Raw genomic sequence first — 13,642 nt, 5'->3', positions numbered from 1 at the left:
CGTTTATCTCAGATATTCAGTGAGGAAACTTTTTTAAATATCAAGAAGTATACACATAGTTTCTGGCATGTGTGTCAAAGGGACACCACTTCCGGTGCCGGAGGGATCATGAGGAATATACACCGTTTGGCTGTGTTTCAGCTCAGTGAGCAGGAGTACGCCGAGCTCCGGTCAACACTGAACGATTCTTTTGAACGAATCTTTCTAATGAACTGATTCCATTGATTCGAGACACTGAAAAGAACCGCTCTGCACATCACTGGCTCCTGCTTCTTGTGCACTGTACTGTAAATGTCGACATTAAAATGGAAGCAGAGACTTGAGCGTGCCTCCGTCTTTCCCTCTCTCTTGTCATTGCCTGAGAGGCACAGAGGAGCAAGCTGAGGCAAGCAGAGATGGCAAGCCTTCTCTGGACATGTCATTCGAGATGTGTCATTTACGGGCATGTTGCCCTAAAAGCATACCCCAGCCTGAGAGCGCCTCACAATAAAACAGCCTTAATGTGCTCAATAGATGATTCAACTGCAGCAATAGAGTACAGCTGTGATTATACGGTCAGCCTATAAAAGTAGCACCCTTTTCCCAATTTGCAAGTCCCCACTCCTCTTCCCTTCAACTCCCCTCAATGCCACCCCCACACTGGTAGCAATCAGCCAGGTGCTAAATGCCTGGGTGAGGCACAGCTCATGGGTGGGTGGTGTAGTGGGGGGNCGTGGGGAGAGAGGGTGATGGACACAGGCAGGTTAATCATTAACTTAGTGAACTGAAGAGAATGAAGAAAAGGGGGAGGAGGAGGAGGAGGAGGAGGAGAGGGGTTGACTGGGAGTTTTTTTTTTTTGAAGTCGTTTAAATGAACGAGTGTTGGCTCATCCCCTAAGAGAAGCCTGATTAATGCCAGTGTGCAGTGTGATGGAGGGAGAGGAGAGCTGACACCAACCAGACTGCTGGGAAAACGCTGATGTGGCAGCAGCCTTCCCCAGCCAGGGGCTTCGCCGTGACGACTGTTAATGAATAATCGATGGGCAAGAGAGGGTCAGTGGAGGGGATGTATGTAAATCTCCTCTACACTCTCACACAGACTTACAGGTTTAATTAAACTAATCGCTGCACTGACACGGGGCTCCGAAGCCCTTTGAAGGCTGCCATATTAATAACATGAAATCAAGCTCTCTTCTTTTGTTGCAGGAATGTGTGCCGGGAAGAGAGAAAATGAAGCCCTGCCGTAGAACAGTCTTAATTTTCCCGGCTTATTCGGCACACAAGGACTCCCTGTGAGAAGATGCACAGTGTTAATTTAATAACCAAAAGCTGCACTGAAGCAATACCTGTGCATAGGATTTCCCCCACCTAAAATACAATTCAGCTTGATGTTACACAGCCGCTGCACAATGCGATAAATGAGCTTTACATCTTCCACGTGAGCGACCACGTCTCTCAGTCATGCAAAATGAATCCGAGCGTCGTTGTTAACGTATCCATTACCATAGAATGGTCTGTGGCGTGCGTCACCGGGGCCTCAGAGTGAGGCGGTTCAGGTAGCAGGGCTGCATGGGAGCTTTAATGTGCTTCTCTCCATCCTGACAGAGACGGTTTGTTATCTTCCTGAAGAAGGAGTCACTCGGCTGGCACAAATCCCCGTCCCCTGTGAAACCTCTGATCATCATGTCATTGTCCGCAGCGATACACTCCAGGGACACTGCTTTCACATAATGAAATCAAGAGAGCTGCCCACAGCCTCGGCTTATAATCACCCTGTTTACAGTGTGTCTATCTTTGTATGTGTGTGTGCGTGCATGTAGTTTGCCTTTTTATAGTGTTTGAGTAAAAACAAAAGAGCTTCGACATTAATGCTCATCTGTGTGTGAGCTTAAGTGCAACATGGGGGTGTGTTTTTTGCCCGTGTGTGTGTGTGTGTGCGTGTGTGTGTGTGCGTGTGTCCACGTGTGCGCATGAGTCACTTTGAGAGGTTTCACCAGCCATTATTGAGCTGGGACTTAGTATTTAATAGGAGATAGAATAATTGTCTCTTCATCAGCTCTCCAGAGATCACAATAGTAACTGTCATGAGAATTAGGATTCTTGACATTTTCCCAGAGTCTGTCTTTGAACAGCACCGTTCAAACAAGCTGCATGTACGGCCCCTTCTTGAGCGACTTTCCAAGACGAGCTCCACCATCCGTCCCCGGTGCGTCATAAACAAACGACAGGAAGAGATGGGAGGAAAAAGACTCAGAAGAAAGGGTAAACTACTGCATGTGGAAGAGGCAATAGGAGAGGAGGAAACAGCTTGACAGGGCATCTTATCTTCACTGTGTTCTTCCTCGCGGTGCTCAGGCTTTAAGCTGCTTGCTGAAAGGTGCAACACTGAATTCATGCAGCAGGTTTCGCTCGCTTTTTCTTTTTCTTTCTTTTTTTATTTTGTATTTTGCTAGCTGCTCTTGCAGAAAAAAGGCTGAAGATAAGAAAAAGAAACAGATTCTATTCACAAGTCATCTTATTTGTGCTCTCATTTGGTATGTGGTGAAGAGGGTGTATTCAGATAGTGAATACCTCTTTGTGTCTCCACATGACAGCCGCAAATAAACACAAACTGACAACACATACACGCGCAATTCAAAATGTCCAATCTGTGTTCCAAACACTGAGGAAAGGTTAGCACCGCTGCCAAAAACAAAAGTTGTTTGGAACGAGTTTTCCACCGAGACGAGCGGACTTTACAAATGAAATTGAATCAAAACAGATATAAAATGCAAGACAGGGGTTCACAACTTTTTCCAACCAATGTCCCACTTGAAAATCTCAAAAATGTTGGCGGCCCTCATCTGTCCCCATAACAATATGAAAGCAGGGAAACACAATATATACAATGTGGTCCGGCCCAGAGAACATAGAGTTCCCATCATCGGCTTAGCTACGAGAAAAAAACAAAAAAAAAACAATGAAGGAGTTTTTGTTTAATATCATTTCATCCAAAACATTTAAAATTTTTATTTTTTCATAATTACATCTTTTCACCAAAATTTTACTATTTTGCTAAGGATTCGTCTGCCCACTTGCAATACCTCAGTGGTTCAATACTTTAGTGATTTAAAGCGTTTGTCCTAATTACCTGTGAAACACTGCTATCGCTCTCTACTGTCATAATAATAGAAAAAATGTATATAAATATAAATAATATACATCTAAGAAATCTCATATTGTGTATTGCTGTTTGAATCTGTCACTTATTCATCTAAAAATCCATGAATAAAATCAATCTAATCTGTAATGACATGGTTTAATCTCTCAGTCAGAAGGGTTGTCCCACAGTATTAGTCATTACAGTTCATACAGTCAGCTTTGCTTTGCAGTAGTTGCCGAGAAATTCTCATAACTTGCTCCTCACTCATTTCCTCCTCTCGCCAAAGGAAATTGCCACACTTGCCACAGAGTTGTTTCAACATGTCTTTTTGGTAATTCCAGGGTAAATGAGGTCGTTGCAGAGCTGTTAATCAATATCTTCTGTTATGAAAGTAATAAATAACACATCAGGAACAGCAAACCAGACGCCTGCAGTGGTTCATTAGCTTCTAACATTGATCTTTTAATGTGGTTGTTTCATTTTTAATTTTCTAATTATTTTATATGCTTACTGTCTTTTTGGTACCATGTATTAATTGTAACGTGTATTGGGACCATGCTGCATGGTGATCCATAAAATTGATTGATTGATTGATTGATTGATTGAAAGGCACCAACGCAGTTTTTATTAACACTGCAGTAACATGTTTTTTATTTTGATCTGCAAACTGTCAGAAATCCCCCTTGAGGCTGCCTAACATTGCTATCTCCGATGTCATCTGTGAATTAGTTGTGGCTGACCTAATGCACCTTGTTTGAAAGCTATTTCATGGTCTAATTGTTGCTGGTGGAGAATATTAAGGTAGCACTGTGTCTGTTCACATCTAAAGGCCAAGGAAAGTGCTGTTGGTGAGCAAGGCTGTTGATGTCAAAATACAAAATGTTTTGGGCGCAAGCCTTGCACGCTCCTCAGTAGAACGTGTAAATATTTACACAGGGGTATGAGTCAAGCCGTTTTCTCCTGACTTTCTCTCTCTCTCTCTTTCTCTCTTTCTCTCTCATTCTCTCTCTCTCTCTCTCTCTCTTTTCTCCTCCTCTTTCTGGGTTGTTCTCTATCTTCTCTTCAAATCCTCATCACACTTCACACAGACTGTGTTGCTGTATTCTAGCGCCTGTGGTCTGTTACTCTTACTGATTAGCCTTCCTGTTGCTGCAGAGGAACTGTGAGCAGAGAGATAAGGAAAGTGAGAGCACATGCTTTTGCAGTAGAGGGAGGTGGAGGAGAGAAGAAGCAACAGATACAACACAAAGGGCAAAAGGCTGGCTAATTAGGAAATCAACAAAGGTCAACACAGGCCTCTTGGTGTGTTTTTTTTTTTTTTTTTGGAGACTGGGTGTCAGGAAGGTTGTGAATGTAAAACAGCAACCTGGAGACCAGATGGGGGCAGGGGTCCGGTTTGGACCGGCTGTGTCCCAGCAGAAGCAGTGGGACTCAAGCAGAGCTGAGGTGGTGAAATATCAGAAGAGTTCTCCTTTGTGAGGCTGTCAGTGCTGAGAAACAGACCAACCTCAAACAAGCCCGCACAGGCAAGGATTAAGAAGACCTGCATAAATCCAGGGAACAAACTGAGAATGTGAGAAGGGGGGAACCAGAGTTTAAGAATCCAGGGCACTGAGGATCACAGCGTTGGATATGCATGTTGATGCACTTTGACTCCCCTGGCATGAGACACGTGGGCGAGCAGGACTAAAGGGAGGATCAGGCCTTGTTATTAGATCCTGCTCTGGATTGAGGACAGTTTGCACCACGTACGGCAGGTGCTGCGGTTCTGTCTGCCTGAGACGTGAGTCGACATACTAAAAAGTACACGAGGGGGGGAACTGCGTGGGAGGGAGACAGCCATACAGAACGAGACAGCCAGTTTCAAGTGGAGGCTGGGGGAGTTTTCTTTAACTGGTCGGCTCCAGCAGGGCCAGAGCTGGCAGCGATGAGTCAGAGGAAGCTGACACGACAGCTGAGGTTGTGGGAGAGTCCTGAGGGTCCTCCTCCTGCACCCTCTCTCACCTCACCTCTGTCACCGGTCGATCAGTATCGTGGACACGGGGGCTCTTCTCTGTTTCGGCGAATGAAACTGAACCGCAGTATTCAGGATCACAGTCGCTCATCTCACTGTATTTGCAGGTACAGTTCTGCATCCAAGCCACTGATCTGTAATTTGTCCCAGTTTTACAAAGAAGCTGTAGTGATTTATGCTTGATCTGCATCTCTTCAGGTGAGGAGTGAGTATTTGTGCAATGTGACTGTCATACAACTCACCAAAAAAGATTTCAGAGAGAATTATTCCATGCACATGCTGTAATAACCCTTGCCAGATGGTTGAGATTTGGGGAAGTGCCGAATTCAGAAAGCTGAAGTCTCATAATTAGTCTCAAAGTTTGCAGAAAAAAAATAAAAAATACGGGGATTAGCGCATACAGCTTGTGGAGGGTCTCCCTGGCAAGACATTTTTGATGTGTTTTTCATCACTGAGGAAACTTGTTTAATGATAATGTGATCTGTAACCGTAGTCACAAAGCCTTCTGGGGGAGAGGAGTGGCTCCTAATTGGCCAATTTAGAAGTAAAATCTAAAAATATCACTCTTCACGCTTAATTTTAGAAGTGAAACTGAAAGGTGTTCACAGCTGTGTTGACAACAAAAGTTTGAGCAGTTTGGGAGGAGTGGGGAGATGCTATGGAGATAAAAGTTCTACTACATTAAAAATAGATGCTGCAGCTACACTGCAATCTGCTTCCCTCTCTGTCCTTGTCATCCCAACATTTGACTGCAGCCTAAAAGCGACTATTATATATTAATATTATTATGCATGGAAGTCTTGCAGCTGATGTAGTGAATAACAAACCTTATAACAATTTAAGCAGTACACGTTTCACAAATATTGTCATGTGAATTGGCATCTGTCTGTACTGTTCTTACAAAATTCACAAAATATGACTCGAAACCCCCTCTCAATCGATAGTGAATTCATTTCTTGGCTGAGAGATCTAATCTTTCTTTCATCTGAAAAAAAAAAAGAAAAAAAAGTTGCAGTTACTGAGGGCTGCTGGAGAATAGAGGCTTCCTGACTGCAGGTGTTGGTGAAAAAGAGACGAGTGTAACTGGAGAAGCGTGTTGCCGTGTCCCCTTTGGCTAAGCTCGACTTTGAGTGGATCTGGCAGATTAGTTTCTGCCTTGCGTTTTGGGTTTAATGTTAATCAGCAATGTGCTGGTCGAGCCGATGCTGCGTGGACAGATGCTGTGTTTCACTCCAAAGCTGAAAGGAGAAGACAGACATTTATTTAGAGGACTGCAAAATGTCCAAATGTGCCTTAATCACTGCCTCTGTTTGGATGCTAATATCCACCTCGTGTCTTTTTCTGGTTGATGATGATGTTTCTTAATGATAAATCAAATAGTCTTCAAGAGATCTCAATCCAAATCAAACATCTCCGTCACTCTCGTATTCAGACAGGCAGCTTTGGCCCAGAGAGAGAAACTGGGGTTGATCTAGTTCATTTGCTCACTTAAACACAACTCACTCAAAAATGTGACTTGTCAGTAATGTGTAATTCTCAGGGCAGCCTGGTGGCAGTCTGCCAATCCAGCGGTACGGCAGAGTCGCAGCTGTACGGGTTCAACGCTGCAGCGCGTCACATCTCTCTTCCTTCAACTTCCTTTCTCAGAAACTAGAAATCGTAAAGGAGGGTGGTGTGAATTGCTTGTGTTTGGGTGTTAAGGATGATCTTGCCACTTATATGGTGTTACTATCAGATGAGAGCAGCAGCCGAACGAACACCTAAATGAAATGCAACACATGCAAACCCAGTTTCCGCCCTGTTTTCTGAACCCCTCAGCTTCGACTCAGAGAATGGTCCCTCGCCAGGCCGCAGTCCCATGGATTCGCAGGCGAGTCCTGGGTTGGTGCTCCACCCTTCTTTCCCCCAGAGTCAGCGCAGGGAGTCCTTCCTGTACCGCTCGGACTCGGACTATGACACATCCCCCAAAACCATGTCACGCAACTCCTCCATCAACAGTGAGGGGTAAGCATGAAGCCATCATCCTGGATCCATCACCATCACGTGGCAGACAGAGCTGAAACATGTTTTTTTTTAAACCCACAGTTTACTCTCTCTCTCTCTCACACATACACACACACACACACACACACACACACCACCGTGACTGCACATTATCCCAATCAACACAGCAATGGTTGTGATTGTAATTATGCAAGCATTATGCTAATGAAATGATGATGAATCCTCTTAACATTAACTGTTGTGCTCTGTTTCCTGGCTTGTCTTTTGGTAAGTTTAAACCACCCAAAACCTTCCATTAGTGTGTTTCTGGATTATTTCTCTGTTTAGACCCACATAGATCTTTGCAAACGCCCAGCTCTCAGATACAGCCTCTCATATAAACACTAATATTGAGCGCCTTACACCACTCACATTCATCTCATTCTCCACTTTTTTTTCTCTCTATCCATCTTTTGCCCTGCAGACACGCCGAAGACATGATCGTCACCCCTTTCGCTCAGGTATGTTTTCCTCGTGCACCTCGTCTGCCATGTTTAATTGCTGTAAATGACTAGAAAAGGTGGCTAATTAGTGCAGTGAACTTGTCCCCCCTCCCCCTGGCTCCCTCCTTCCTTCCCTCTTCCTTCCTCCCTCCTCCTTCTTTCCCTCCTACGCTGTCCATCCATCCCCCAGGTGTTGGCCAGCCTACGAACTGTAAGAAGCAACTTCACCATCCTCGCCAATGTCACAACACCCACTAACAAGTCAGTATCATGCTGTCAGACACCCCTTCCCCCCACTTACACTCGTCACGACTGCCTGCTTTGTTTGCAGTGTGTGTTTGCTGATGTCTCCTTCTCCTTGCTCCCGTGGGGAAACACTTTTGCCATCATGATTAACTGGTTTATACTTATCAGACTATGCTCAAGGAAAATATGATCTGTGTTATTTGGCATCACGCCAGCTCGCTGACTGAGGACTGAGTGTAGAGAACACCATGTATGTCCCTGTCTCTGTACCCAGACGATGCAGACGGTCAATAATACTAAAATTATTTTCCTTTGTAATGCAGCAGACAGAAGGAGCTAGAGTTGGCAGGCTTTTAGCTCCACGTCAATAAGATATATAAAGCAATGCACCACAGAATTATCAGCATCTATAATTATGCAGTGTTGTGCCCTGCGAATGCCTCCCTCATTTCACAATTATGAAACCATGAAGGCTATTTTAGAGGAGAGAAAAGCTCAGGCTTTGTCTTAGACTATTTTTGGATACTTCAATATTTGAAGTGAGGCAGGGGAATTTTTATGGACTTTAAAACATCCACACATTGCAGCGTTATCCAATATTCAGAGACATTTTAATGTAGACATGCACTCTTCCATTTGTTTCTTTTTAGGGACGTATAAATGAATAACATACATGAACACGTTCATATCCCCTCTGTGAGCCAAGGCTTTTGTTGCCTCATCCTGTAATGCTGAGTGCCTGTTGAACCCCAGCAGGGGGCAGCAGTGTGTTGTTCTCCCTCTGATGTAAGGATGTGTTTGTCCACAGGAGGTCACCAGTGACAAGCCAACCCACTGTTCCCCAAGCTACACTCTCTGGTATGTTGTCTGCTAATTAAAAACTCTTAGTCCAAAGAGTCCCACAGTCCCCTCACGCTGCATTAAGGACACACTGCGGCTCCCACATTCCCCAAAAGCATCATCAGGAATGAAAATGACTGCAGAACATCACATGGCTATTAGTGAAGAACTGTTTAATTAACCACACTGCACACATTTGAACAGATCTTAGATAATTATAATGCTTAAGATACAATAGATGCATGGGTTAAGAAAAAGCTTTTCATGCATACAGTAGATGTGTAAAGTACATTTTTACTGTCACTACACTGAAACTGAGACTTAATGCTTTGACCTACTTTTATTTGTTAAAAGACAAATGTTGGGCAATCAGCACTGCGCGGCTCTTTGAATAGACCCCTCAGAGTTTGATGCTTCAGCACTGGAGTGCCTGACATGAACACTTTTATTTACTTTTAACCAAACACTTCATATTTGAGGCACAAACACTATTTTCTGACAGTACATATTATATTTACATTCAAAGAGTTTGACCGGTAGTTATATATGTATGTATATATTTTATATTTGTTACTCAGCTTTTAATAATCTCACATTTAGCCCAGTTTTACATGTTCATATGAGACTTCATTTTAGTTGTCTATTTTAGTACATAAATGAAAACACCTGTCCATCAATTTTAGAGTGAAATCTATTGTATGTTTTGAATTTAACTATGTTAACAAAAATTACAGATATGAAAACATTACTACAGAATCAGAAAGAACAAATACATCATGTTTAATTACTCTCTAATGTGATTATATATTTAATTGTAGAGTGATATCTGTATGATTTGTATTTAAATTATATTATATTTGTGTTATTTGGCGGATCATAATTTAAAATAGTGACCTGTCTTACTCTGTTTACAGATATCATACTGATATAAAAGCATGTGACATGTATGTATATCATATGTTTTAACTTTTGTTGGTGTATTGGTACATTTGGATTACAGTTGAAGCATTTTTTTCCCCAAAGCAGCATTATAAATGCATGCTCTTTTTTTTATCATAGGTGACCAAAATGGAAACTTGGAAACTCAGCTCTTAAACTGTAAATCCAGTTAGTGTCAAATTCCTGGGCTGCAGGATGGGACCGTAACAGCAACAGATCACTGAGAATATTATATGCTTTTGTGCCACTATCTGTGCTCTTCCTCTACTGCTGGTCCACATATTTTCTGTGTGCCTGTCCTTCCCAGAGGAGACGTACCAGCAGATGGCTCGGGAGACTCTGGAGGAGCTGGACTGGTGTCTGGACCAGCTGGAGACCATTCAGACCCACCGCTCAGTCAGCGAGATGGCCTCCAACAAGGTCCCCACACAAACTCACTGTCCTTCCACCTCTGTTAACTCAATATGGTGCCAGGCCTCTTGATGAACATATAAACTGTGTGTGTTTCACGGTTTACGAGAATATTTCACCACTCCATGGGAAATGATTATGAATGGGCTGCAGATGCGCCACTCAGTGTACAAAATACATTTTTGCTAACTTCCTGTTTATGCTTCCACTCTTTGGGGAGTACAAACAATGCAGCTCCACCAAGGTAAATTATTGAAGTGAAGTGAAAAAATAACCCTGCAGGCGTAGAATGTAAAACTTAGTAGAAATACTTTTAACAACACTGCATTTGGGAAGTAAAAGCCCTCGTCTGGCTTGTCCATTCTCCTCTAATTTATTGATCCATAACACATTTTCACATAATATTGTTTAGAAAATGGCTAATCAGCTGTTGAAGTAATCATGTGCTGCTCTTTCTACTGTAGAAATGCTTGGAAAAAATATATATCCTCGGTTTATTTGCAATCCTGTGGCAGTAATTGCATTGATAAATCATTAACGTGGCCTGCACCACATATGTGGTCTACCATCCTCCGTGGCATTTGTTAAACTACATTGACAAACATTATTGGTTGCTGTGGTTAAGTATTGGTGTTTACAACTGCAAGGGATGCAGCGAGGTTGTATTGGATTTTGATGCATTTTGCATCATCTACATCTACATGTCTGTGTGTGCGCACATGGGCAGGCTTCTTAAGTATGCATGCATTTGTATTTGTGGAGACATGGGGACAGAGAGAGAGAGAGAGAGAGAGAGAGAGAGAGAGGAAGAGAGAGGGGAGGGAGGGTGACGGTCTGTGGGTGGGGAGGACATGAGAGGGAGGGGGGAATGGGTCCTGATGCTGATGTCTCTGCTGTAACCTTGGTTGCTATCGAACAGCAGCAGGGTCTGCCCTTCCCTTGTAGTCATTGGTTTGCCACTCTGACCACAAGCCATGTGGTTTGGGCAACAACCAATGATATAGAAACAATGCTCCTTTAATAGTGTTCGGTCTTAAAGAGACAGTGTCGTGTACCCTGTTTGTTTTATTCTAGAGATTCTTCCCGTGTTGCAATTAACTATTAATTAGTGGTGGGTTTACAATCAGTTCGGCTTATGATGACATGAGGGAAAGATAAAAGCAGAGTGCTTAAAGGATATCGCGTATGTGTGTTTGTGAGTAAATGTGTGTGTGTGTGTGTGTGTGTGTGTGTGTGTGTACATCTATATGCGTGCACATACAGTGTGCAAAGAGAAGTCTCCCGGGGTAAACAGAGTCTCTGTGAATATGATGCCGCCTTTTAGCAGCCGCAGCTAAGCCACAGAAATCCTCCGCACCGTGCCAACATGGAGGTACACACATGAATGTTCCCACTCAGTCTCTCACTCTTACTCACACCCTCGCTCACACACACATATTTGCGACAGACGTACATGCCGTCTTGTCGCACATGCGCACTCAGGCTCCGAGCAGAGGCAAGCACCGACACAGACACACACGCACGCGCACGCGCCTGCAGCCACACTGCCTGATTAGCTTGCGAGAGCTGTCTACAGCATCCAGGGAAATGGCGCAAGAGGCAGTGCATTGGAGGAGGAACGGCAGCCTAAAGCGGCAGGATTAGACCTCTGGCACTTCGGCCGGCTGAGACATGGATTGACTCGGAGCAGGGGGAGCGGGCTACAGAGCTATCAGGAGGCAGTCTGACTGACTGTGGACTGACTGCGTGTCGCCGGGATCGGTGTGAGACGGTACAGACGGGTTGATGCACGGGTAGGACTGGGCCGGGCCTCTGGATCCGTACCGTGGGGGAGGGGCAGTCGACGCAGGGAGAGGGAGCGTGTTTTTCCAGACCACAGCTCTGGTGTGATTCTCTCAGCCTGACCGTCTGCTTACAGGCCTGCCTGCATCCCTCTCTGTCTCTTTCTCTCTCTCCCTCTCTCATCCTCTCCATCCTTGTTTTTCTCTTGCTATCATCATCTGCCCCCCCCCTCCCCACTTTTCCCTTCCCTGATGTTCCTGCTGTCATCCAAGCTCCCCTTACCTCCATCATTCGATACTACAGTCATCTTTCCGCTCGGCCGTCACCATCTCTCCATTCCTCTCACCTCCATCATCTGAATTTTTTATTACTGTTCGTCAAGCAGCTCAGCTCCAACAACATCATTTTTTCGTTTACATCTCTCACATTCCCACTCATCTCCTCCATCGGCTCCTCTCTGTGCCCTTCAGACGGTCCCTCGCTCCCTCACCCCTTCTGTTTCCCTCCATCTTCCCTCTTTCGGCTCCCATCCACCTCTACCCTGCAGTGACTGTAGATTTGGGTCAGTCTGCTCAGCAAATGGGATGAGATGTAGTCTCCACAGCAGCCGGATCCAGGGGGCTCCTGGTCTGCCCATCAGGGGGACCCTCATCTTTGGACCACACTGAGGCTGGAGCCTGACTCTGGACTGACCGGGTGGCCTGCTTTGGGGTGCTGCATGTAGGCAAGGACAGTCTGCACCAGCAGCCCCTACCCTCACCCCCTTCCCCTGTTCCTTCGCCCCCTCTCGGGGCAGCCGTCACTCTGGAGTGTCCCGGCTTGACTGGCTGTGGCCTCTCCCCACACACCCGGACGACGCCCTCATGCCACTGGGGCACCTGCAGTGCTCCGACCCCGCTCCACTACCGCACCTCCTGCCTGTGCCATCGGCCCAAACCCCCCGTTACCCTCAACATGGGTGTGGTGGAGGCCATTGACCCGGCGCCGTCCCCCTGCCCCTCGCCTGTACCAGGGGGCTACAGGCTGCCCCGCTCCTCCAGCTACAGCCCCCTGCAGGGGAGGGCAGGGGCAGAGCTGGACCTCGGTGCGGCTGCTGGAGGGGTTCTGGAGGGGGGTGGGACGGCGGCAGAGCGCAGGACGCCCTTAGTGGACCTGTTCTGTGAGACCTGCTCCAGGCCCTGGCTCATCGGCTGGTGGGACCAGGTAGGGCTCGGAGAGCTTGCAGAGGGCAAACGAGGCCTGGCAGTGGCCATCTTGGATAGATACTGTGGACTCTTAAAGTTTTACTGCTACATCTGTGCATGTATTAACAACTCATCTCTTTGCTCACTCCATGTTGTTATCTTTTAAAATCCAGCAGTGATCGTGTCTGTGAATGTTATGTGTCTATAAGGGAGAATCCTCCAGGATGTTACATGGGGACTAGTTCATTACATACTGACTATATGTGGTGACAGATGGTTCTGTGTGTCTGACAGTGGCTTTGTGAGAAACTGTAAGGCAGAATATTGGTGAGTGCGTTCCTGTACATAATTTATACATGAATGCACTGAAGGGGAACAGTGATAAAGGCACAGAGTTTATTAACTCTGCTCAGTGTTTCTATATTGCAGCAGCACTGTAAACAAAAAGACAATATCAAACTCATTCTTCAGCCTTCCATACCACGTTTACATTGCTGTCTTTTGAGAATACACTGGGCTCCTTAAAATCTAAGAAACAGCTTTGGGAAATAGTCCAGTTGTCTTTACTGCAGGTACATTGCAGTGTCACATAATGTCCGTTTCCTTCCTCCACACCTGC

At 45.3% G+C, this 13,642-nt stretch overlaps 1 protein-coding gene across 3 annotated transcripts in view; it reads left to right on the top strand.

Annotated features, from left to right (window-relative positions):
- LOC111217502 (cAMP-specific 3',5'-cyclic phosphodiesterase 4A-like) overlaps window positions 1–13,642 on the top strand; it is a 37,652-nt gene that overhangs the window by 17,009 nt on the left and 7,001 nt on the right. For 2 of the 3 annotated variants that reach the window (XM_022739399.1, XM_022739401.1), the window contains exons 2-6: window positions 6,954–7,139; window positions 7,603–7,639; window positions 7,812–7,882; window positions 8,676–8,725; window positions 9,954–10,066. In XM_022739399.1, the coding sequence (XP_022595120.1) occupies window positions 6,954–7,139; window positions 7,603–7,639; window positions 7,812–7,882; window positions 8,676–8,725; window positions 9,954–10,066 (457 nt within the window). Of the gene's footprint in view, window positions 1–4,331; window positions 4,352–6,953; window positions 7,140–7,602; window positions 7,640–7,811; window positions 7,883–8,675; window positions 8,726–9,953; window positions 10,067–13,642 lie in introns of all 3 variants that reach the window. The other variant, XM_022739400.1, reaches the window with a different exon arrangement.

The sequence above is a fragment of the Seriola dumerili genome, unplaced genomic scaffold, assembly GCF_002260705.1.
Source record: "Seriola dumerili isolate Sdu_G_001 unplaced genomic scaffold, Sdu_1.0 BDQW01000044.1, whole genome shotgun sequence".
Lineage (NCBI taxonomy): Eukaryota > Metazoa > Chordata > Actinopteri > Carangiformes > Carangidae > Seriola > Seriola dumerili.
This window is presented reverse-complemented; position numbering and strand designations above follow the sequence as displayed.